The sequence below is a fragment of the Pteropus vampyrus genome, unplaced genomic scaffold, assembly GCF_000151845.1.
Source record: "Pteropus vampyrus isolate Shadow unplaced genomic scaffold, Pvam_2.0 Scaffold9, whole genome shotgun sequence".
NCBI classification, from domain to species: domain Eukaryota; kingdom Metazoa; phylum Chordata; class Mammalia; order Chiroptera; family Pteropodidae; genus Pteropus; species Pteropus vampyrus.
Genome location: NW_011888790.1, coordinates 10,114,169 through 10,138,108, shown reverse-complemented (window position 1 = coordinate 10,138,108; position 23,940 = coordinate 10,114,169). Strand labels below are relative to the sequence as shown.

General features: G+C 32.2%; 1 protein-coding gene across 11 annotated transcripts in view; it reads left to right on the top strand.

The window, feature by feature from the left end:
• The window catches only part of OSBPL8 (oxysterol binding protein like 8), a 145,197-nt gene that overhangs the window by 36,337 nt on the left and 84,920 nt on the right, over nt 1-23,940 (top strand). For 4 of the 11 annotated variants that reach the window (XM_023521045.1, XM_011374586.2, XM_023521036.1 and 1 more), the window contains exons 2-4: nt 3,304-3,411; nt 14,402-14,440; nt 20,300-20,336. In XM_023521045.1, the coding sequence (XP_023376813.1) occupies nt 3,370-3,411; nt 14,402-14,440; nt 20,300-20,336 (118 nt within the window). In that variant the 5' untranslated portion in view covers nt 3,304-3,369. Of the gene's footprint in view, nt 1-3,303; nt 3,412-14,401; nt 14,441-20,299; nt 20,337-23,940 lie in introns of those variants that run through there. The other 7 variants (XM_011374593.2, XM_011374602.2, XM_023521053.1 and 4 more) reach the window with 4 other exon arrangements.

Here is a 23,940-nt window from a genome sequence, read left to right as displayed (position 1 = left end):
TTTAGAATGAAGGGAATCTTAACATAATTCATAAGTCTCAAAATATTATAATACTCTAGGAAGCATATATACAGTGCTATTTTATAGTAATTTTGATGAAATCTATTTGGGTAAACAGACTGCTTTATCAAGCAATCACTCAGGTTTGTTTTTCTTTCAGATTAGTTATGAATAAGATTTTGGTGCTAGCTTGCTTTTTGGGAACTGTCTAAAATAATTTCTCATTATATTAGGCTTTTCTTTAGGATTTGACCTAAATACTATAGATTAGTTTAAATACTATAGATTAGTTTAGACTAGCTTAACATAGTTCTTATTTGCAATCTGATTTTTTTTTTTTTTTGGTCAAATTGGCAGTGAGATTAAGATTATTGAATTTAATTCAGTTTCCAGTGATAAGATATTATACTTTAGAAGTGTGGTATGTTCACTGATAAGCACTCTTGCTTTTGAGCATGTTTGTTTTTGTTACGTACGTATTTAACAAAAAAACTAAAAAACTTCTGGGCCATCTTATGAAATAGGAAGCCACAAACTGATCTTATACAACTTGTTGTAGCATCGTAAGGTTGTTATGATTAAACATGTGGTAAAGATGTTGGCCTTTCTTAGTAGATGCTCCTTTTATTTCTCTGTGACTGAAATAACTAAGCCCAAAATATAGAAGATTTTTTATGAAAATTACTTTCTTTAGGAACTTTGTAAGTTTATGTGTAGATGGTGATGTTCCAGTTCCTCGACAATGTCTAGAGTACTGATAACAAAAGAGGGAACATAGTCTTCTTTAAACTTTGAATTAAACTAGCAATTATGTTTAAATTAGGATGCAGGCCTAGCTTTAGTTTGACAGTTTGGAGAAACAAGTCTTCAGGGTTGTGATACACTGTACTCTTACAAAAAAATTACTAGATATTCTTTTTTGATTATAGAAGCAACATAATGTTTTAAAAATTAAAGTGGCAGAAAAGACTGCCCTTCTTTTCCTCAGACCTACTCACTAGAGCCACGTACTATTAAATTTTTTAAAAATTGCTGTTTTAATTAATTTTTTTTCTATTCCCAGATTTATTATCATTTTAAACATCTTTCGACTTTCACCTCTGAATAATGGGGAAGTTAGTGTGCTTAATTACCTTAAGCATCCAATCACTCTCTCTCTCTAAGATTTGTTATATATTTTTAGTTCTAGTCTTTGGCTTCAGAGAAAATACTAAAAACTTGTTTCTTGACATATTAGCAGTGTCTCTTAACTCCCTGTTATCAAAGATGAGGAATTTAGGGCACTTACTCTTAATTTGATCTTTCTTTTCTCTGTTCCCTTTTTAAATTAGTCATGTTATAATTCAATTTTTATTTTTATGTGTGTTCTTTGCTTTGTATGTAGACTAATTTTGTTTTTACATAAAGTAATTGTATAATAGTCATTCTGAAAATTGAAAACCAAAAATTGGGATTCATCTATATTGATCCTTTAATATTGAAATACCCTAGGTTTCTGAACTCAGTCATCTGTTTTTTTCTGCACAGATTCCCAAGGAGATCTCATCCAGTCTTCTGGTTTTACATTCTCCTCAACCTCACATCTGCCAGTACAACTGCTTCCTTGATATCTCTATTCAGATATCTAACTGGTATCTCAAAATGAATATGTCCAAAAGGCAATTCTGATACTCATACCTTCCCTCTCCAAGTCTTCCCACAGTGTACCCCATATCTGTTAATGACAATTTCATTCTCCCAGTTGTTTAGGGCAGAAACCTTCTAGGTTCCCATTTCTTTTCTCTTTAGAAATTCACACCTATATTTGGTTCACTGACAAATTTTTTTGACTCTATGTTCAAAATATTTAAAGCATTTAACACTAGTCACCATATCCCCTGCTACTGTTACCATTGTCTCTTTCTTGGATTGTAGCAATAACTATATAGTTTTTGTATCATCTACTATTTTGAATTATTATTTATTCATATATATAACTGAATTGACAGTATTAATTCAGTGCTAACAAATGTTTATTAAATATTTGCCATAAACTTGGTGCTGGATAGACAGATCAATAAAACACACTCTCTGTCCTTGAAGACATTTGGATCATGAGAACAAATAATTACCATGCATTGTAACACATACAGTGAGGAAATGTACATAAGGTTCATAAATCGAAAGTCAGTTTAGCTTGGGCTAATCCTATTGATTATATCAAAGAAACCAGATGACAAGCCCAATTGCAAGCCCAACTAAAAAGTATTTTCACCAACATTTAGATGCCAAAGCAGCCTTTTATACTTGCAGAAAAAAAGAAATGTTTTTTGAAACTCCTAAGAAATGACTAGAAGTCTGTCTACTGATGTGTTGGTTTTGGTTTTGTTAGCTGATTTAAGGAAGAATTATTAGAGAGGATATTAGAGACTTCTGAATATATATAGTTACTATAGGAGTTCCACTTAGAGGTTTGTTAATTTAAAAGTTCTAATGAAAAAGTCTTGTGATGACATGCTTTATTAAGACTTCAAAATAAAAAGATATAAAAGTAATACATGTTCATTGTAAAAATTGAAAAATACAGAAACATGAAGACTTTTATATATAACATCCTGTTTTTTTGCTTTTTCCACTTAATATGTCTTTTTTCCAGTTTAGTGTATACAGATTTACCTCATTGAAAAATTGTTGCATGATATTTCTTTTTTTATCTGTAATATAATTTAAGCAAGCTCCTGATTATGGACATTAAGGTTGTTTCCAGTTTTTCCTATCATATCTATTACTTTGTTGGATGTGTTTATATATTTTTGTGCATTTGTATATGTATGAGATAATTCCTAGCCTTGAAATTGCTGGATGAAAGCACATGCATTTTAAATTGTCCTCCAAAAAATTGTTTTTGTTTATATTCTTATCACAAAAGTGTATGAGAATACTAGTTTTCCTACATTCCTACCAATGTTGGATATAAGTACACTTTTTAGTTTTTGCCAGTGTAATGAAAAAAAAAAAAGAATCTAATTTTATTTCATTAATTAAAATCAGATTTAAGCATCTTTTCAAATTTTGGACCATCTTATGTCTTTAACTTTGTTCTTCCTATTTATCTTCACTTGGAATATTTTCTCCTTTTGTTTTTCTCTGAACTTTAATCGTTCTTCAAGGCTATGTCAAAACCTGTTATTTTTTTTTTTTTATTGTCGGATTTCCCAGTAACCTCAGCCTAAAATGATTCTCCCTCCTAATGTACTTAGTGCTTTATTTTCCATTTATCACAATTTTATGCCAGTCCTAATACATATGATTTTCTTCTTTTAGGATTTCCAGATTTACAGGATGGCTAAACATTAATGGAAAGAGAAGCATAAACCTTCTTCTTTCACTATGGAGGCAAGTTTGGCAGATGGAGAACCTGACCGAACTTCGGTGAGTGGTTCAAATACAGCATAATAATACAGCTATCATCTACAGCTGTAAAATGTATGATGTAAGCCATGATTTTATTTTAAAATGTATTTAAAACAAACTTAAAGTATTTTAAAACAATGCTTTTTACTCCTCTGATGATATGAAAGTTACAGATAGTTAAAATCCTTTTGGAGCATAACCCAGCCAGTTTTCTCATATTTCTGCCTCATCTCCCTTTCCTCTTCTCTTGCCTTCACAGATATAAGAAATACCGATATAATAGTTTGTGTTTATGTTTTCCCCCCAAAAATTATTGTCTTAGTGAAATCAGGAGGTGTTAAAAGTTGAGGAAATTAAACATCTCCAAATCTCAAATCATGTGCAGCTGTGAGCAGGCAGAGGGAATGAAACGGTTAAAAAAATTAAGAATTAATAATTAAGAATAATTAAGAATTAAGAGCACATATATTCTTTCTATAAAAGTATAAAGATTTAATTAAAGATTTGTAATTGTGATTGAATTATATTCTGAACTTAAATAAGTAGGGATAGCAATTAAGTATACCTTATCCAATAAGTAAAAAATAAAATCTACCTGTAGCGTAGATTAAATGATAATTTATTATTGTAAAAAAAAAATTTTTTGTTACATGATAATTTTGTTTCAATTCTTTTGTACTTTGAGCGATTCCATTAATTTATTTGTCTATAGATTTTTTATTATGAATATTTCTGTTACCTAAGTGAGGGGTGCTACTGTAAAATGTTGTCAGCTAGTAGCTCTATGATTTGTTAGATAGAAGATTCTTTGACAAATTTATATTTTTGGAATAATGTGGGGGCCAGTTTTTCTTTCACATTGCTATGAAGTTGAGAGTCACTATTATATTGAGGTGTTTGTAAATTTTAACTTAATGAATGTCCTTTGTTCAGGCTCAAATGAAGGAATGGTCTAATGATTGATAGAAAAATGCCATTTTGCTTACCTGCATTAACTTGGTCTCACCCTTTCTTGAATTTCTGGTTCAAAATTTGTTTTAGTTTCTTAAATGGTCAAAAAAAAGTTAAACTTTAAAATTTAGTAGAGAATAAAATGGACATGGAAATAACTTGATTTATGAACATTATTATGATTATAAGTGGAAAACTGATGGTAGGTTATTTTATTTTTACTATAATTTCAGAAAAAAAGTTAAGATTAAAGCTTTGTCTTAGACTATGATGTTTACTTTTCTATAATAAAGCTAATGGATTTAAGTTCTTTTAGCTGAAATCTCTTAGTGGTAATAAAATCTCTTAGTGGTAATAAAAATGCCAGTAATAACAATTGCTGTTTTCTAAGTGTATACTTTGTCAGACTATCCTCATAACAGCCATTACAAGTACATATTTGTTTATTCTTACTTTTATAGATAGGGATATAGACTCGGGGAGGTTTATTATCTTTTCTACCAGCTCACAGCTTAAGTGATGGAACTGAGGTCTGTCTGTCTCTACTTTGCCAGTAAGATTTTGACTGTGTATCTGTATTTCTGAATAGAATTGCTTAAAATTTGTTACCTTTTAAAATAAGTATTTAAGTAGATAGTATTAAATTCCATACCAGAATATCTATACTGTATTAATAAAGTTTTAATAGTTTTTTATCCTAAATTCCGTTGATACTGAGAGTTGGAGCAAGTTATTTAAAATGCAGTAAGAGCACTCTTTTTCTTCTTGTTTATCAAGTTTCTTCTGTGAAATCGCTCATTTTAGAGAGAATACCAATAATTTTAGTATGAACTACTGAACTATTCTGTATTTGAAACTAATCTTGAGGTCTACTTTTGAGTTACTCATTTATAAAATATCACCTTTGAACTGCATGGCCTGAGCTAGTTACTGTTTGGATTTAAGGTAAGTGGGACGAGAATATGGGCTCTGTAGACATTTGGCTACATGTTAAAATCTGAGCCCTGTCGCTTAGTTGTATGATCTGGATAATTAAATTCTCTAGGCCTCCAGTTTCCTCATCAATTAAATAAAAATAATAGTAATGTTTACCTCCTAGAGTTGTTTTGAGTTTTAATTGAGGTAATATATCTAGAAAGTGCCTATTACAAAGGTATACACATTGTAAACATCCAATAAATAAAAGCTATTATTGTTATTAATGTAAGTATTAATATTAAGCCTTCTCTCTAAAAAGGTAAATAATTAGAAGGCAGGAGAGACAGTAAAACACACTGAAGAAAGCCTAGGCTATTCTGTAATTTCGGCTTTACACTTTCTCTTATTCTCAATTTTTCTACCTAAAATATTGAGGCAAATATTCTATTTCAATAAAAATATATAGGCAGAAGTACTCATCCTTCCTACTTGATAGAGACAGTATGATCTATTAAAACTAGAAAGTTCTTGAAAAATATAAAATAGTGTGTCATTATGAGATAGTAGTCTTTTTAAAAAATCTTATTGCATGCAGTGGTTTTTAAAATATTATCAGTAAACTTTTTTTGGATGCAGCCTTTGTACAAAGTACTGAGACAGATGAAGGGGATACTGAGAGATATAAATTGAAGTCTGTCTGAATTACATTTATTTTGGGAAGACTAAATAGAGGGGCAGATTGATAAAACAATAGTATTTAATAAGTGTTAAATGAGGGACATAAGGCATAGTTCACAAGTTGTGAAAATTGAGCAGTTGCTGTACAGAGGGGGGAGTCAGAAAAACTTTCTTAAGAGAACGTAAACTTTGAATAGCACAGGTAATAGGGATCATAGGATTGAAACAAACAGGAGGAACATTTTAGGAAGGGAGAATAATAGCAAGAGGCAAGGCTAAATGGGAAATTACTTGCTCCGGGTTTATTCAGGGAAAAAAGTAGAAAAATTGATTAAGGTAGATTGAAGGGAGTGGTGTTTACAGGAATAATGATTGATGTGGCAGATAAGAGACCAAATTTAGGTCTCTATCTTAAAGTGCCAGACCAGGGGTTTTGAACTTAACTCTGTAGGCAATGATATGTCATTGAATATTTTTATGTGGTTGGATAAGATGAATCAAGAAGCAGGATATAAAATGATTGGGAAGAGTGAGAGATAAAAATATTAAGTAAGATACTATTATAGTAGTCTAGATGTAAAGTTGTGAAAGCTTGGACTCAGTTTGATTTGATGTCTATTCATTTAATTTTCTTCTTTCACATATTATCTTTTCTGTCTTTTAAAAATTAATTTGCTCATTCATTATTCCAGCTGCCTATAGTTCTATTTTTGTGGTAGTGTTGTTTGTCTTAGGTGGTAAATACTGAAAAATATGGATTGAATCCTATACATGGCACTAATGTACTTCAGGACACAAGTGTACATTTAATATGTCTTAAAATATTTTGTAAAGGTCCAGAATTTATATCACTTTAGAAATTAACCACTGAGAAATGCTTAAATTTTTATTAGTAGATTAAGGTAGACCAAATAAGTAAATATCATTTTAGATAAAAAAAATTTTTTCCTTACCTTAAGGAAAGTCATATCTTTTGAATATCTTATATATTATTTCTATTACCAGAGGAAACTGCTTTATAAGGTCTATTAGAGGTCAAAATCTTTTGTTGTATTAAAAAATGATTGTATAAATGATTTTTTAGAAGAGAGTAAAAGTTTTTAAGATATGTGTGAATCTTTGTAGTATTAATAGGAGTTCTGAATTAAGGAAGTCTTTCTTGAGATTCTATTTAAATTGGGTACTTTGAATCAAAGGTTTTCTGAAGTCAAAGAAACTGCAGAGATAATTTAGTTCAGTAATTCTCAGAATGTATCAAATGAGTGTTTTCCTAATGGGTCTAGAGATGATCCAACTTCCTGAAACTTTGATTTTTAGATACTTACTACAGTAAGTTTTTCATGATTATTGCGATTTAGTGCTCATAAAGTAAAATTGGTTATGTTATTAGAGTGTATTGAAAGCTTTAAATCATATTCTAAGAAGTGTGGCTACTATATATACCATTTAGCAACATCGTACAGCGTATATGGGCATGCAAATTAATGGAATTGCCCTAATTTTTGGTAATGTCAAGTTTTTAGATGTTGCTATTTTTTTTTTGTTATAAATACTGTTAGTTTAGCTTCATCATTATCATTATTGATTTAGTATATTGTGTGTTTTTAGTCATAGCATATTTGTAATGACAGTATTTTTGGTGTACAGTTTCCCAATAATTGGCCTATAAGACAGTTATGCATGCAAGTAAATTATAAATTATCCACATGCTAACTACTAATCTCACAGTATTGTTGTACAATGGCACTTGGTGGTTTTTATAGATTCCTGTCCCTCCACCCTCTGGAAAGTGACAATGATGGAGAAGGGCTGTGAAGTTTCTTATCTCATCTATAACAAATAGGCCTTAGTCAGAGTTTGAGGGCCACCAAATTTGGTGCATATCTCATCTATTATTTGAATATTCTTTGAGACCTGCCTGTTAAGTGTTTGGCTAATGCCTAAATATTCAGGATTCCCTTGGTAAAGGCCTATTTGCTTTTCTTCTCATTTAACAATAATTATGCTATCAGCAGAGCCTTTTGTAAACTTCTCAGTCCTGTGGCTACTTTTCCCCTTTAGTCTTTGTGGGAAATTTAGAGATTCTTTAGTCCGATGATCTGCCTAATGTAAGAATTCTATCTACGGTATTCCCCAATAGTTGGTCATCCAGCCTTGCCATGAACACGTATATGTAACTCAGTGTCTCAAAAGACAGCTGAAATCATTGTACTTGAACCGGTTTCTCTGTTAAATTTTACCACTAGTCATTATACTAGTTTCCTATTTTTGCTATAACAATTTACCACACACTTAGTGCCTTGAAACAACACAAATTTAACATCTTTCAATTCTAGATCTCAGAAGTCTAAAAGCAATGTGTTGTGTTCCTTCTGTAGGATCTGAGGGGAGAATGTGTTTCCTTGCTTTTATCAGTGTCTAGAGGTTGCATCCATTCATTGGTTCATGGTCCTTTTCTTCTATCACTTCAGCCTCTGGCTTTTGTTGTTACATCACCTACTACTCACTCTGACCTTCTTGCCTACCTCTTATAAGGACCCTTGTAATTATGTCGAGCTCACTCAGATAATCCAGAATAACTGTCCTATCTCAAGGTCCTTAATTTAATCACATCTACAAAATCTCTTGCATTATGTAAGGTAACATAATCCACATAAACAACAGCTCTTTCGAGTTCTCAGTAATTTCTAGAAGTGTAAAGAAATCTGGAGACTCAGAAGTTTGAGAATTGCTCTTTTAAACCTTCAGCAACTAACATTTTAAGGAAGAATAATTTATACTTACCTAATAAGCATGGAGAGACCCAGAAGGTGATGGGGTTAGAATGAGGGAGTGATGACCGAGATAAAATTTGCCTATTTCATAATTGTATCTAGCATTAAGACATAAACTATACCTACCTTCAAGGAGTTTTATGTGTTTGTTTCTTTTCTCATGTTTACATTTAACAGAAATCTGTTGAGTGCCGACTTATTTTGTTTTTATTAGTGTCAATATTTTGTCTGATTCATCTGCAAATAATTTTTTTTTTCAGTCCTTATACAGCTGAGCCTATGGTTTTGTGTATATATGTCTGGAGGTGAGAGTTGTGGGAGTCTATAGCTTTTCATATTTTTCCAGAAATTTACCCATTTTGTGTAGATTTCAGGTTTACTTAAGATTTAATATATTTTTTATTTTAAAACTCTGTCATGCCCTCTTCTTGGGTCTCCTTTTTTGTGAATGTGACACATTTGCTTCTATCTTCCATCTCTTAACTTTTCTTCTATATTTTCTATCTCTCCCTTTCCTTATGCCTTCTTGTTGAATTACTTCATTTCTCTTCTAGCTCCCTAATTATTGTATCACATATATATTTTTTTGCTGTTCAAGCTTGCTGTGTACTTTATTTCACATAATATTTTTATACCTACTATTATTAGCTGTTTTATGATTGCTTGGTTATGCTTCATGTTTACAATATCCCCCTATATCTTTTTGAATATATTTATTATGGTTATTTTAAGTTTTTATAAGTTTGGTTCACTCATTTTTGCTGCTTCTACTGAGATTGTTGAATTATTTTTCTTTCACAGCACTTGGGATCCTTAGATATTAATTATTTTTGCCTGTACTTACATGCATACTGCAACTGAACATGTGTACAGTTTAAAAACAAAAATGTTTAAAACTTTTTAATGCCTTTGGTTGGTATTATTTTGAGCTTCTACTTTCTTGGAAATAATTCTGTTAGGAATATTAACTGCCTGTCCCATACTTTCCTAGATAGAAAGGTAGGGGCCCAGGGACTCTTTTGATCAGTGTAGGGAATACATGTCTTAGGATAGAGAATCTCTTATTAAAATCATTGCTTTATCATTCCTCATTTGCCCCTTCCATTCATATGTTCTATTTCATAGGGGACTTTTTTGTATTTTTGTTCTTTAACGCAAACTGTTTCTTTAGTTTTAATCGCTTAGGTCATTTGGGAGAAAGGGCAGTGGAAGAAAGTGGTCAGCCTCTTTGCCTGTACTTACATGCATACTACAACTGAACATGTGTACAGTTTAAAAACAAAAATGTTTAAAACTGTTTAATGCCTTTGGTTGGTATTAAATCATTTTCTGCTCTAGTAGTAAATACAGCATGGGCAGTGATCTGTCCACTATTACAAAGAGAAAAGGGCACAGAAAGATTCCTCCCAATTTCCCTCCCTAATCCCAGCCCCCTGACCTTTCCTCTATCTGTGGTACTATCTTTCTACTGTAAGGTTGCTCCCCACTCATCCATCATTAGGGATGGGTTTAGGGGAGGGTGTTAGTTAATAGTAAGTAACTCAGTTCCCAATTGCAAAAGAAATTGGTTACTTTCTTTTTTGGCTTGTGTTCTCTGCATGTGGAATGGCTGAGGTGGTGACTGCAAAGAGATTCCAGCACTGTTGGACAGTTTATTCATGTTAAGATCTTTGCCAACTGTGACATGCCCACAATTTAATGATCAAAAGTAGAACTATTAAGGTAACTCTCAAATACATAGATTGTCATTTACCCAGTAGAAAGCTACTTGTTTTTCCAGACTAGAGGAAAACCAGCTTTAAAGATTTATTTTTCTTTCAGGATCTATAAATAATGCTATCATTCAGTTTTTTAAAGTATGGATTAAAGATTTTTCATAAGCATTATCATTTGCTGTTTTCTTCTTAGTTTTAAGACATGCAGGTGTACCTAGTTAGGATATATTTAAAGCCAAGACACCCACAGCTCTACATTTAACTCTTAATTAAAATTATGTGCATTAGAATCTTAAAATAAATTTCTTCCTACTGTTTAAAAAAATAAGAGTTACATAAAACCTCAGAAAGGTTTTTTGAGAAGGATTAGGATTTTATTTTAGCATGTCGGAGGTACATGAAGATAAAATTTAATTAAAAGTTCAAGAAAATTTTTATCTGTCCAACTGTCCAGTGAGAGTAGAGCAATGAAGGCTTTTTATCCAGACCACAGAGTCACTTTAGTACATCTTCATTAACTTACAGTGACTTCAGAAGTCACGTTAGATTTAATATTGTGAAAACAGCAGCAGTGGAGCCAGAAAGAGCTTGGGAGAGGGAACAAATTTTTATATATATGTACATATGAATTCATATTTATGTATGTGTATGTATATGATATATATGTATATGATATATACACAAAATTTAATTTTGGTCAAACATTTTAGTTTAATAGACTAACCTACCTTCATTGAGTATACATCTATGCACATAGTACCTTGCTAGGTTTATGATTATTTTCAGAGCAGGTTTTAGGTCTCACAAGCAATATTTAGGGGAATTAGTAGAAAATAAGTATAGAGAAAGTAAGCTAACATTTAATAAATTTCTGTCATGTGCCAGGAGCTGTTCCAAGTGCTTTGAAGTTAGACTCTTGTAATTGCTTCACATAAGCCTATGAAATGGTATTATTACCCCCATTTAGTGGATGAAAACACAGAAAGATAAGTAAGTTGGTCAGGGTCACACAACTAGTAATTGGCAGAACTGGGATACATTTTTTCTGCAGAGGCCAAACCTTAATCATTTACTTCACCTATGTTAGAATCAGATTAAACAGATTTCATAGTTTGGGATTGTTGTTTTTAAGGTAATGCCAAATGATTGAATTTTTTTTTGAGCAGAGAAACAACCTGTTCAGAGTTGTGGCTTAGGGAAATTATCATAGCAGAATTATGGAATATTGGAGGGGCAACCAACTAAATATTAGAGATATCTGGAGTGTTTAGAAAAATCCAGGGCTCGGTCTGCAGCCTGTTCTATTGAATAAGATTCTCAGACGGTGAAACTGAGCCATTAGTACTTTTTAAGGTCTCCTAGGTGATTTCAATGTGCAGCTAAGATTGAGAACTATAGAAATAGAGGTGGTTAGCCCAGGGAACAAGTTAAAATGCAGTTGTGTAATCTAGGTAAAAGGCATTTAAAACCTGTAGGGTAGTAGTAGAAGAACAGAAAAAATGTCCCTTCTGGACCTTGCTTTTTTCCCTAGATGTCTTTGCTTTCCATGTTCGGGTCACTATATTTGTGTGGAGAGAGAACATTTTTTCACATTTATTATGTGCCCTGACCTCATCTTGCTGTCTCCCACACTTTTTCATTTATACTCTCCATAATACTGTGAAATATATATTACTCTGTTTTAGAGGCTATTGAAGGGATGGATAATTTTCCTAAGATCATATAGCTAATCAGTGTGTCATGTTAGGATTTAAATACAGATACTCTAATTCTGTTATTCTTGTTATTGAAGATAAAGGCTAATGTGTTTGTTATAAACCAATCTATGTCACACCTAGCCTTTTAAAGTATCCCTTTAAAGTTTTTCTACGCATTACCTAATGTAAACTTTGAAAAGTATGTAATATGTGATCTTTTATTTAACCAAAAGTTTTTTTCTCCTGTAATTTTGACTTTTCTATCTGGGGTGTATATTTTGGCATTTAGGTACCATGTAGTTGCTGAGACATGAAGAGCAGTTGCTAACTGTATTTTTATGTGTGGTAGATATTAAGAGTCATGGAGGTTGATGTTTTCGTAATATTATTAGCAGTCCTGTTTGTGCCGTGATACTGAACAACATAACATACTAATCAGAATAGAATAGAACTCTAGAAGGAAAGAGGTATTTGTGATGCAGTCCGTATGTTTTAATTCAGATCCTGGTCACGATTAAATATAGGATGTAGGCTCATGTTCTGTGTGCAGAATTGACCAAAATGAAATTCCAAGTAACATAAACTCTTATTTCAGCCTGAAAATCAAAATTATTTAAATAGGTCATAAGATTAAGCATCATACACTGAAATATTTATGTATGTGAGCTATCTCATATAACCAGTTGCCATACCTAACCTGGCATGATGGTAATGTGATAACATGGTTTCTGTTGTGCTGTTATTTCATAACCTTTCCAGTTAACTATGGATGGTTAGGTCAGATATAGAGAAGAATGTTAATGAGGTCAAAGTCCAAGGTCATAGATTTAATTTTTTCAGTAGATAATCAACTTTTTTTCTTATAACCACTTCATTAGAAGTCTCACCAGATTCACGACATTAGTTATAACTGACAGTTGACATGTTGATTGATTTTGACCTTTCCTTGCATGTGAAGACCTTGATGGAGGAGGTTGGTATGATCATGGCAAGAGACTACCAGTACTGGAAGAAATGTAACACATGCTCCATTACCGAAAACTAGTGGTGAATCTGTTAACAGTGTTTTCGATGAAGGACAGAATTATTTAAAAGAAAGGATAAGGGAATTCTTAACAATGAAATTTGGGCATTAGTAGTAGAAGATGATATGAATATTCTTTAAGCACAACTCAAGAACATCTTGAGTTGTGCTTAAAGAATTTTCTATGTTTAATTGTTAGTATAACAGAATTTTAGGGCTGTAACATCTCATGAACTAATAAGAATACTAAATTTAAGATATTTTTTGAAGTTTACCTAGGGAATATCATAGAGTGAGGCTTAGAGCTTATATTTCATGATTCTAGTCTATACTAGTTCTTTGTGTGTCTCTATATTAAGTGTGCAGAATGTTTTGTTTTGGATGAGCAAGACTTATTTTCTGCTAGAGGAGAATTTAAACTAATAAACAGAGGAGTTCCAGTGAACTACATATAAGAAATTCTTTGCAGATGACTCAAGCGAGGGTTTAGGTTTGAGTGATTGAAGGAAAGATCGTACCATTGAAAGAATTAGGCAAATTGGTGTGGAATCTAGTTTCATAGGGAAGCTACTGAGTGCTGTTTTTGACCTAAAGATGTTTTCTAAAACAAACTTAAAACCCTTCCTTTGCTAACAGAATTTTAGGACCAAAAGTTGATTTGCAATAATGTCAAAACATATAGGTAGCAATGTTTTGAATGGAAGTTTTGGAATGAAGTTCAGTCTGAAGAAAAATCTCGGAAGTTGTCTAAATAAAGGTAATAAACTGAGTAGGAATGGAATCTGCAGGAAAAGAGCAGGTACAGAAAAAAGAGCAAATAGTTGTGGGCTGAGTACTGATTATGGCCCCTTACTTATTGAATGAGAGGACAAAGTAGAGATGGGAAAATACTGAAGGGAAGCTAAAGCAGTGGAGTATTAGAAATCAGGGGAGGAGAGGGCTTGTTTGGTGAAAGGCTGATAGAATTAAATTCATTCAGGAAGGATATGGACTGTGAAAAATCCCTAGAACATTCCAGAGAGGACTTCATAGGTTAGCAGATTGACTGGAATTTCCTGAAGCCTCAATATTTTTTTAAATGATTTAGTTTCTGGTGTAAATTTACAATTGCACCTTTTTTTTTTTTTTTTTTTTGCTACTTCTTAAAAGATTAATGCACCACTTCATTTGATAAACTGTGGGTGCTCCTTAGATTCAGATTCAGGTATATGAGATTAAATCACTCCTGAGAAAATTTGTTTTTTTTTTTAGATCTTGCCATATTCAGAAGTTGCTGAAGTTCAAGAGACAGTGAGTAATATATGGTGCTATGTTTGAAATGTTAACATTTTAATATTTTTTCAAGATTTCAAGTTGGATTCTTAAAATGTGTGTTCACTGTATTTAATCATAGATGATTTTGTCATGAGAAGTAGCTAATATAGATTGAAAAGGTCAGTTTAAAAAAATATGTAGTTTCCCAAAATGTAAATAGATTTAATCTTTTTTTGATTACAAAAATAATACCAATGTGGCATATTTAAACAACACAAAAGATATAATGAATAAAATCCTGCTTTGTAAAGCTAATCACTGTTAATATTTTGGCGACATCTTTCCTAAGTGTGTTCATATGTGGCTATCTTACATATGAAATTTTATAAAAGCAGAGTCATACAAACTTTTAAAAAAGCTAATATAAAATGGATGTTTTTCAGTAAATAAAAACTTTAATGATTACATAACATTTCATTGGGTGAATATATTATTTAATACTCTTTTAAATAGATTATTATTTGAGATTATTATAAATGATGTGATACATATCAGTGGCCACATCTTATAGAACATTTTGGATGATCACCTTAGTATACATTCCTAGAAGTACAATCAAAAGTGGGATCAAACATGTGATTTGGTTATTTTTAAATAACTGCCTGGCTGGACAGATTATTTTCTCTCTCTAACACTGATAAACTCTAGTTCCCAGAAAAATATTCCCTTAAAATCTCTCCTGTAAAACACAAAACTAAAATGGGCATGTGTGTATTTTGCAGACAATTACAGAAATATGAACAAGTCATTTAAATGTAGAGTGATAACTCCTGTTGAAAGAACAAACAGATCTCAGCTGCATTATATATCCTTTCCTGGAGTTTCTTACTCCAAGGGTCAAAGATAATACTAAATAGAGCACTCTTGAGATGTTGTATATAATCTTGCTTCTGAATTGTGGCTTCTGACAGCCAACTGCAGCAGGATTGCTTCTACAAGTACAATTGATCTTTACTGGGGGAAGAGGTACCACCTATTTGAAACTTTATTTTTAGATTGTACTCGTATTAGTGCTTGATAAACTCTTTGTTTTTGCTTAAGCTCAAAAGATGACAAGTCAAATCAGTATGTTAAGAGGGAGGTGCCATGCTAAAGGCAATAGGATCAAGCTACTGTATAGATCTCATGGGATTGTTTCTGTATTATCGGGTGGCCGTCTGTCCTGGATTGCTTAGGACTGAGGGGTTTCCCAGGACAAAGGGTGTGATTATACACTTTTACATACTCCTTTATATTTCTTAAAGATTACAAGTTTTATGCTAATTATACATGGCATGGCAAGTATTTAGAAGTACATTAAAATAAAACCACATATTTTTGGCATAAGGTTCTTTTTCTGAGAATTGTAGACTAAAATCAGTCTTATAAGATTTAGATAATAGCAGTATTTCATGCTTTTAATTAAAGTACATTGATAGTATACTAGAATGTTACTATTATTTTACTATTTGCAGCTCATACCTTCAGCCAAAATAGAGAATTTGTTTATGTGATAAATTATTGAGATGACTGTGTGGACATTGCCTAAGGGATAACGGTAAACATGATAAATTACTCAAATAGTGAAAATGTGTCTGTCATATCTTAATGTTTTTTTTCCGAATAAGCTTAGAAGTTTCTGGATTCTTTGAGATTCTAGTTGTATTTTGGCTTTCTAATAAAAGCCAAGAAGAGTGGCTAGCTTTTTTCTTTCTTTCTTTTTTAAATATCTTACAACATACTTGCATGGAGTGTTTCCACATTAATTATTTCATATTGTCTGTATTCATGTGTTATATAACAAGAAACTGCACAAATTAGACTCAGGTTCTAAAGTGTTAAGAATAAGAAGTTAATAGTGTTCTGTTTAACCATGTGCATAAGACTTCAGTGATGTAAGTTACTTGGTAAAATTAATATGTAATCGTCAATTACTTATATCCCATTTCTCATTAATATAACTTGCAAGCAAGTTATATTAATGGGAGGATGATTTCACTTGTATCTTAATATAGTGCCTTTATAGTATCCACATCCTTCTGGGAAAGGTTTCTGCAGCCATGCTTATTTTTCATTGTGTTTCTGCTTTTTTTTGGAGAGTTTCAGCTTGATTCTTGGTTCTGTTCTTTCATTATATGATTTATGGTGCCCATTCTTTTATCCTGTGTCATTTTTGCAATCTACTGTGATTAAGCCATTAGGTTATATATCTTAACTCTCACACATTATCATAATTTATACTATTTCTTACCAGCCTGAATCTTTCTCTATACAGATGTATTTGTCCAAGTGCCTACTTGACATTTTGACTTGGTTTTCTAACAGATGTTTCAAACTTCACCTGTCCCAAACTGAGCTGCTTACATTTCTTCCTGTAAATTAGCTCTTCTTACTGTTTTTTGCATCTCAGATAATGGCAATTCCATCCTTTCAGGTGCTCAGACCTCAATACGTGACATCATTTTGATTCTTCTATCTTTCTTTTACCTCATACTTGGTCCATTTAGAAATCCTTTTGGCTCTATCTTAAAAATATATTCAGAACTCAGCTATTTCTCATCACCCTCACTGCTACCACCTTGATTCAGGTCTCCTTCATCTCTCCCCTAGTTTATTGCGCTAACTTTTAACTGATTATACCCTTGTCCCTCTAATTTAGTCTCAACATAGCAGCCAGAGCAAACCTGTTAAAACAGATTACATCACTCTTTTTCTTAGAATGAGCCAGTGGTCCCCATCTCATTCAGAATAAAACTGAAGCCCTGACTAGGTCCTATAAAGTTTTACACAATCTGGCAGCCATTTTCTTTGACTTCATCTCTTACTCCTCTCCGACTTGCATTGTGTTTCAGCCTCTTTGGCCTTTTACCTATTTTCCGAGCACTCAAAAAACTTTCTCCCATACCACTCCTCTTTATACTTGATCCTCCCTCTGCCTGGAATACTCTTTCCCTTTATGTTCTTATGGTCATTTACTTCATTTTATTCAGTCATCTCTGTAGCGAAACCTTCTTAGGCAACCCTATCTAAAATTTTAACTCCTTCTTCCCTAAAATTTTGTATATCCTCATTCTCTGCTTATTTTTTCCTTAGTATTTATACTATATAATGTATAACAAATTTTTACTTCTTAATTATGTTATTGTTCATCTCCCCCACTAGAACAGAACTAACATGAAAGCAAGATTTTTGTCTGCTTTGTTTATTACTGTACCCCATGATGCCTAAAATGATACCTGTATATATATTAGGTACTCAGTAAATATTTGGATAGATGGATGGATCAATGATAGGAATAGACAGTGTCGTTTATTTTGATTATTATTCAGTGCCTCAACCTGAAAAAAATATTGGATTACTTCAATAGGATCAGGTTTATACGACACAAAAATGCTTGAGAGTCTAGGGCCATGCCATCCTGAACAAGCCCGAGCTTGTCTGATCTAGGAAGCTAAGCAGGGTCAGGCCTGGTTAGTACTTGGATGGGAGACCCAGAAAGACTGGGTGCCGTAGGCGTAAAAATAAACAAACAAATGAACAAATAAATAAATGCTTGAGGATATAACATTGAAATTCAGCATTATTGGAAGCAGATATTGAGAAGTTGCTAAGAAGTAAACAGGCAAAGAGTACAGCTGCACAGATGTTGACATAGTGCTGTTAATTAACAAAACTGAAGAGTATAACAGAACTATACAATGAAAGTAAACTTAATCTTTTACCCTAAATAGAAGATCAACTAAAAAATTTCCAAATGTGACTGGCCCTGTGAAATTGAATACTCCCAACCAGGTACAAATGGTTAGAACCATTGCTTTCCTCTAGGAAGTTCCTGGTAAATCTAGGGAAACTAGTAATTATCCCTATCCATACTGGAAGATGTTTTAAAGAAGATGTCTATAAAGCATTAGTAAAGTTTTCCGCAGTTGTCCTTGTCAATTTCTTAACTTCTTTTAGTTTTCCAATATTATTTATTTATTGGTGATAGATAACAAATCATCCTAAAATCAAGTGTAAAACAACAAGCATTTATTATCTTACTGTTTCTTTGAGTCAGGAATCCAAGAGCAGTTTTGCCAGTTGTCTGTGGCTCAGAATCTCTGTATGGTTTCAGCTAAGTTACTGCAGAGGAGGGCTGCTGCAGTCTTATCTGAAAGCTAGACTAGGTGGATGGGGCGGGGGTGGGCGGTGGTTGGGGAGGATCTTGGTGAGGGATGCACATCAAAGCTCACTTAGTGGTTGTCGGGCAGATATTAGTTCCTTCTCTTCATGGCTGGGAGGTGAGGGGCGAACAGAGCTGGCTTTCCCCAGGGTGATCTAAGAGAGAACAGAGACTGTAAACAAGGTGGAAGTCCTAGTTTTTTAACAATCTAATCTTGGAAGTGACGTCCCTTTTCTTCTGCCACATTCTGTTCATTAGAAGTACTTTCAGCAAGTCTAGCATACCCTCAAAGAGCGGGGGTTATACACCAAGAAGTGGGGGAATTACCGGGCCATTTTAGAGATTGCCTACTGCAAATACCTAAATCTCTCCCCACATGCTTGCTAGTTGTTCTAACATGATAATAAGGACTTGAGCACAATTAGTTCATTGTCATTAAAGATGTATTTTTTTCGCTTATCCTGTGAAACTGAAATCATTTTATAGAAGAATGAGCTTATATGAGCAATAACAAAAAAATGAATAGAGCAAATGCCTTTATTTATTTCTGAGCAAATACCTTTAAAAGGCATTAGAACATAATATCAAACATTGTGAAATAACTATCACTTTAGAAAAGTAAAAAGGCTAAGAGTTTTTCCTAGGAGACAACAGAAGCGCAAAGCAAACAATTGTTACCTTTTTTGGGTTATAGTCAATTAAGAATCCCCAATTCCCTTTAAATAAGACCAAGCAATAATGTGATCAGTGGGAATTTTTTGTTTTTGTTGTTAGACTTTAGTTGTGATATGTTATCATAGTTGGTGTTTTAAATGAAGGAGAGCTGAGGATTTTGTACCTACAAGGGAGACTAAAACACTTGTCCATAGATGACATTTAGTGTAATGTATGTTAGTTAAAATAGTTATTAAAGGTTAGCAATTTTTTTTTAGTTGATTGCAAATTATTCATTTAAGAATTGGGTCTTCTAACTTCTTAAAGACCAGTAGCTCCAGATGATATGCTTGATATTTAGTAGGTTCTAAGAAAATTTTGTCCGAATAAAATTTATCGTTCTAATTAGTATTCCTCTTTGGTTTCTTTTTTTTTTTTTTTTTTTGCCGTTTGAGAAAATAATTGTTCTGCTTTGTTGATGTCTTTGTAATGCTTTTTGCTCAATGCTTGGCATATAATAAGCACTCATAAATGTTCCTTTGTAGAAGAAACAGCCTGAATTTCTATGTAGTATTAAGTGCTTTCATGGCATGCGGAACTAATATTTAAAAGTGCATGAATATAATGTATTTTTAAACCACTGAAATGTAAAGAATGAATAACTCTTGGCTGTCCCTTATATATTTCTAAATATTTTTTACCACTCCTAACCTATATCTTGAATTATAAATAAAAGTAATTTTTAACTTGAGTAATTTTCAAAACGAAATACTTGGATGATTTCATTTTTCTCTTTCTGACTTCATTTTCCAAAATAAAACAGCTATTTGATAATGCCTAAGCCAGGATCTTGTTATGTGTGGAAAAGGAAATTCCTTGTGAATTGTGATTATTAGGATTGATGTGCATGTGCTTTCAACTTATAAACTAATGCTATTTTCCTTGTCCTTTTGTTTCACTGCTGCTTCAATCCTGATGCATTTTGCTTCTTCCTGGTTTGGATTGTATTTGTTTGCTGCTCAATTACCCTGCATTAAAAGCTTCTTGGTGATAGCAAAGATGTCCTTGGGCCATCAAGTAAGTAGCTAAGGTTTGAATGACATGTTTGGAGACATGATAATATTTTAATGTGTACTTATAAAAGGCATATGTATTTCTATTTTGATTATTAAATTTTCTGCTTTTCTTTCCAAGCATTGAAATAAAGTAAAGAAAATAAATAATCATTCAGTGCCCAATCTGTTGTCAGTGTCCATCTGAGATTGATAGTATTTGTATATTTACATCTTGATTATCTAAAGATAGATAATTCACTTAGCCAATTACCTAATCATAATTTAGGACTTCTTCATAGTATTCCTTTCTGCAGTCATCACAAAGCATGGCTCAGACTACTTTGCTGCCATGTGACAATAAGAAATGCTATTCAGTCAGAATTTTTAAGAAATTTACTGCCATGTGACAATGAGAAATGCTATTCAGTCAGAATTTTTATATGACAATTTGGTTATGAAAAAATTTTTTATTCTTTGGGGATTTTATAAGTGAAACATGTTTCAACTTAGGAATTTAGAAGATGTAATCTTTAAATTTATGTCCAAAAATTTTTTTTTATTTGACTGACACTGTGCTGCTTTGGCGGATACACAATGAATAAAACATGTGCCTTACCTTTAAGGATCATTATAGCCTAGCAAGGGAGTTAGACCCAATAATAGATAATGTCAAAGCATTGTGACAGGGACAACTTTTATATTAAAAATCATATAATTACTGATGTGAAAAGAACTTCAGAAGTCACCCAAAAAGCATTAATTTTATAGATGCAAAGCCTGAAGCTAAGAACTGAAATATCCAGGGAGTTAGAATTGGTTACTAGTCCAGTGTGTTTTCTACTGGTTTTCAAAAATCAGAGTGAAACTGTCAGTTTGCTGAACTGACGTTTAACCAAATAATTGCAATATTACTGCATTGTGAATCAGACAAAGATTCTAACTTTACTGAAGATCAGTGTGGGAATTATATTGATTCAGAAAGTTTTAGTATTTATTTCTAAATAGTTAACTGACAATTGCAAGTCAGTTCACAGCTTTGGGGCTCATTTCCCTCCTCCCCATTGGCTAAAGTGGGGGACTGAGCAAGAAAATGGCAAGGTTTCTTTCAGGTGTAAAATGTTCTAGAGTAGTAGCTATTTATATCTAAAACCGGTTATAATATATATGTAATTTTTTTCTGAAAAGAGAGATGATTTGAAGTCATATCTTAATTCCTTTTTTAACTGCAACAATTCATACTATTTTAAATATGTTATTTATTGTACAGTCAGCATTATTAGAATAGTAGAAATATTTAAAGTAGAAAAAAGTATACAAATCTCAAAACATTTTTATGTTTTCTTGTTCAGCCTTACTTGTGATACCTGGCAGATATTTTCAATGGATTTTTCAGTTGTTTTAATTATTTCATATATTTAGATGTTGGTGAAGGTGAACTGATCGGCACTGCTGAATTTTACAAATGGAATTTAATTTTTAATATCAGTTGAAATGGTTCTATTTTAGGAACTAGGTTTTATAAATGCAGGTCTTTAATATTTACTTGGAATAGGAATTTATTCTGGTTATGTGTTTTAAGCATGTATAAATAAAATTATACAACATATATTCGAGATGAATTTATATTTTTATGTGCTCTGCCAGCTATTAAAAGGGGACTATATAATTATTTCCTAGAGACCACATATCTGTTAGAGTGAAAGTGAATTTTCTATAATACTTAAATTATTTAAGTATTTAAGAAAAGGTATACCATCTGTAAGGGGAAATTTAGAATTATTTATGACTCTAAAATAATTACTTCATTTTATCTTAGCTTTCACTTAGTTTAAGGGTATACACCAGACTTTAAGTTTGTAAACGTCTTCAGATTTTATATTGATGAGCTGAAGTCAGAAAATAAAGAACGATAGTATAGAATCATATTCTCTTTAGAAGTTTCAGCTGTTATGTTAATTATATTATTATTAATTATTCTAGCGTGATTGGTTTCTACTCTACTTAAGATAGATAATAAAGCAACATGAATAGCAAAGTAGGTTACTTTACTTCCACTACAAAGTACAACCAGGAGAGGGCACTGTAATGTTATCTTTAGTAGGTGAGGCAGTTGATTGTTTTGTCAGCAACTACACTGATATCATGCATGATTCTTTCATGAAATATCTATTCAGTCATTTAGCAAATATTTATTGACAGTTTTATGCCAAGGGATGCAGATAAAGTTACTGCCCTTTTTGAGTTTACATTTCATTAGTCCACTGTAGTACAAATGATGGACATCAAAATGACTTTAATATTGTACAATTCTGTTTTTTGTCTTTGTAGTTGTTAATGTTTGTGAATGGGGTGAGAGAAAACAAAATAGAAAAATAAGGTTTTCTGTTTTTCCTAAAGAAGTATATTATGTATTTTGCTATTTCTGCAAACCCTCTCACTTCAAGGTTATCACATCATAAATAGTAGTACCTCAATAAGGAGTTACAAAGGGGTGACTAGAACTAAATTCACTCTTTTTAGACTATTTCCTTTTTTATATAGTAAAGTTATTCAAGACATAGATAGATACCTTTATCTTACTGATGAAATACTAATGCATGCTTTCATTCTATTAGTTCTTCTCATAATGTATTTTAAGTTAGCTTTAAATGTACTAATACTATGAAAAAAATGTAGCATATGTAAATTATAAAGCATAGTCATACAGTGACTACATGTTGCACTTACCACTTAAGAACTTGAATCTTAAAAATACCTCATGTAAAAAAACAAGTGTTGGAGATAAAGGAACCCTCGTACACTGTTGGTGGGATTGCAAATTGGTACAGCCACTATGGAAAACAGTTTGGAGGTTCCTCAAAAAATTAAAACTACAACTACCTTTTGACCCAGCAATTGCACTTCTGAGTATTTATCCGAAAAAAACCAAAAACACTAAAATCTTTATAAAACACTAATTTGTAAAGATTTATGCACCCCTCTGTTTACTGCTATTGCAACAGCCAAAATATGGAAGCAACCTAAGTGCCCATCAATAGATGACTGGATAAAGAAATTAAAGTAAAGTAATCTTTACAAAACACTAATTTGTAAAGATTTATGCACCCCTCTGTTCACTGCTATCACAACAGCCAAAATATGGAAGCAACCTAAGTGCCCATCAATAGATGACTGGATAAAGAAATTAAAGTACATGTATACAATGGAATGTTAATCAGCCATAAAAAATGAAATCTTACTATTTGCAATGACTTAGATAGAATCTAGCAGGCAGACAGAGCAAGACAAATGCCATATGATCTCACTTGTATGTAGAATCTAAGGAACAAAATAAATGAACAAATGAAACAAAAACAGACTTTCAGATACAAAGAACAAACTGGTGATTGCCAGACGGGAGAGGGGTTGAGGGTTTCGGTGAAAAAGATGAAGAAGTACAAATTAGTAGTTACAAAACAGTAACAGGGATAGGGAGTGTACAGCATAGGAAATATAGTCAGTAATATTGTAATGGCTATGTATAGAGCCAGATGAGTACTAGACTAATTGGGGGAATCACTGTGTAAATTATATAAATCTCTAACCATTGTGCTGTATACCTGAAACTGATACAAAAAAAAAAAAAA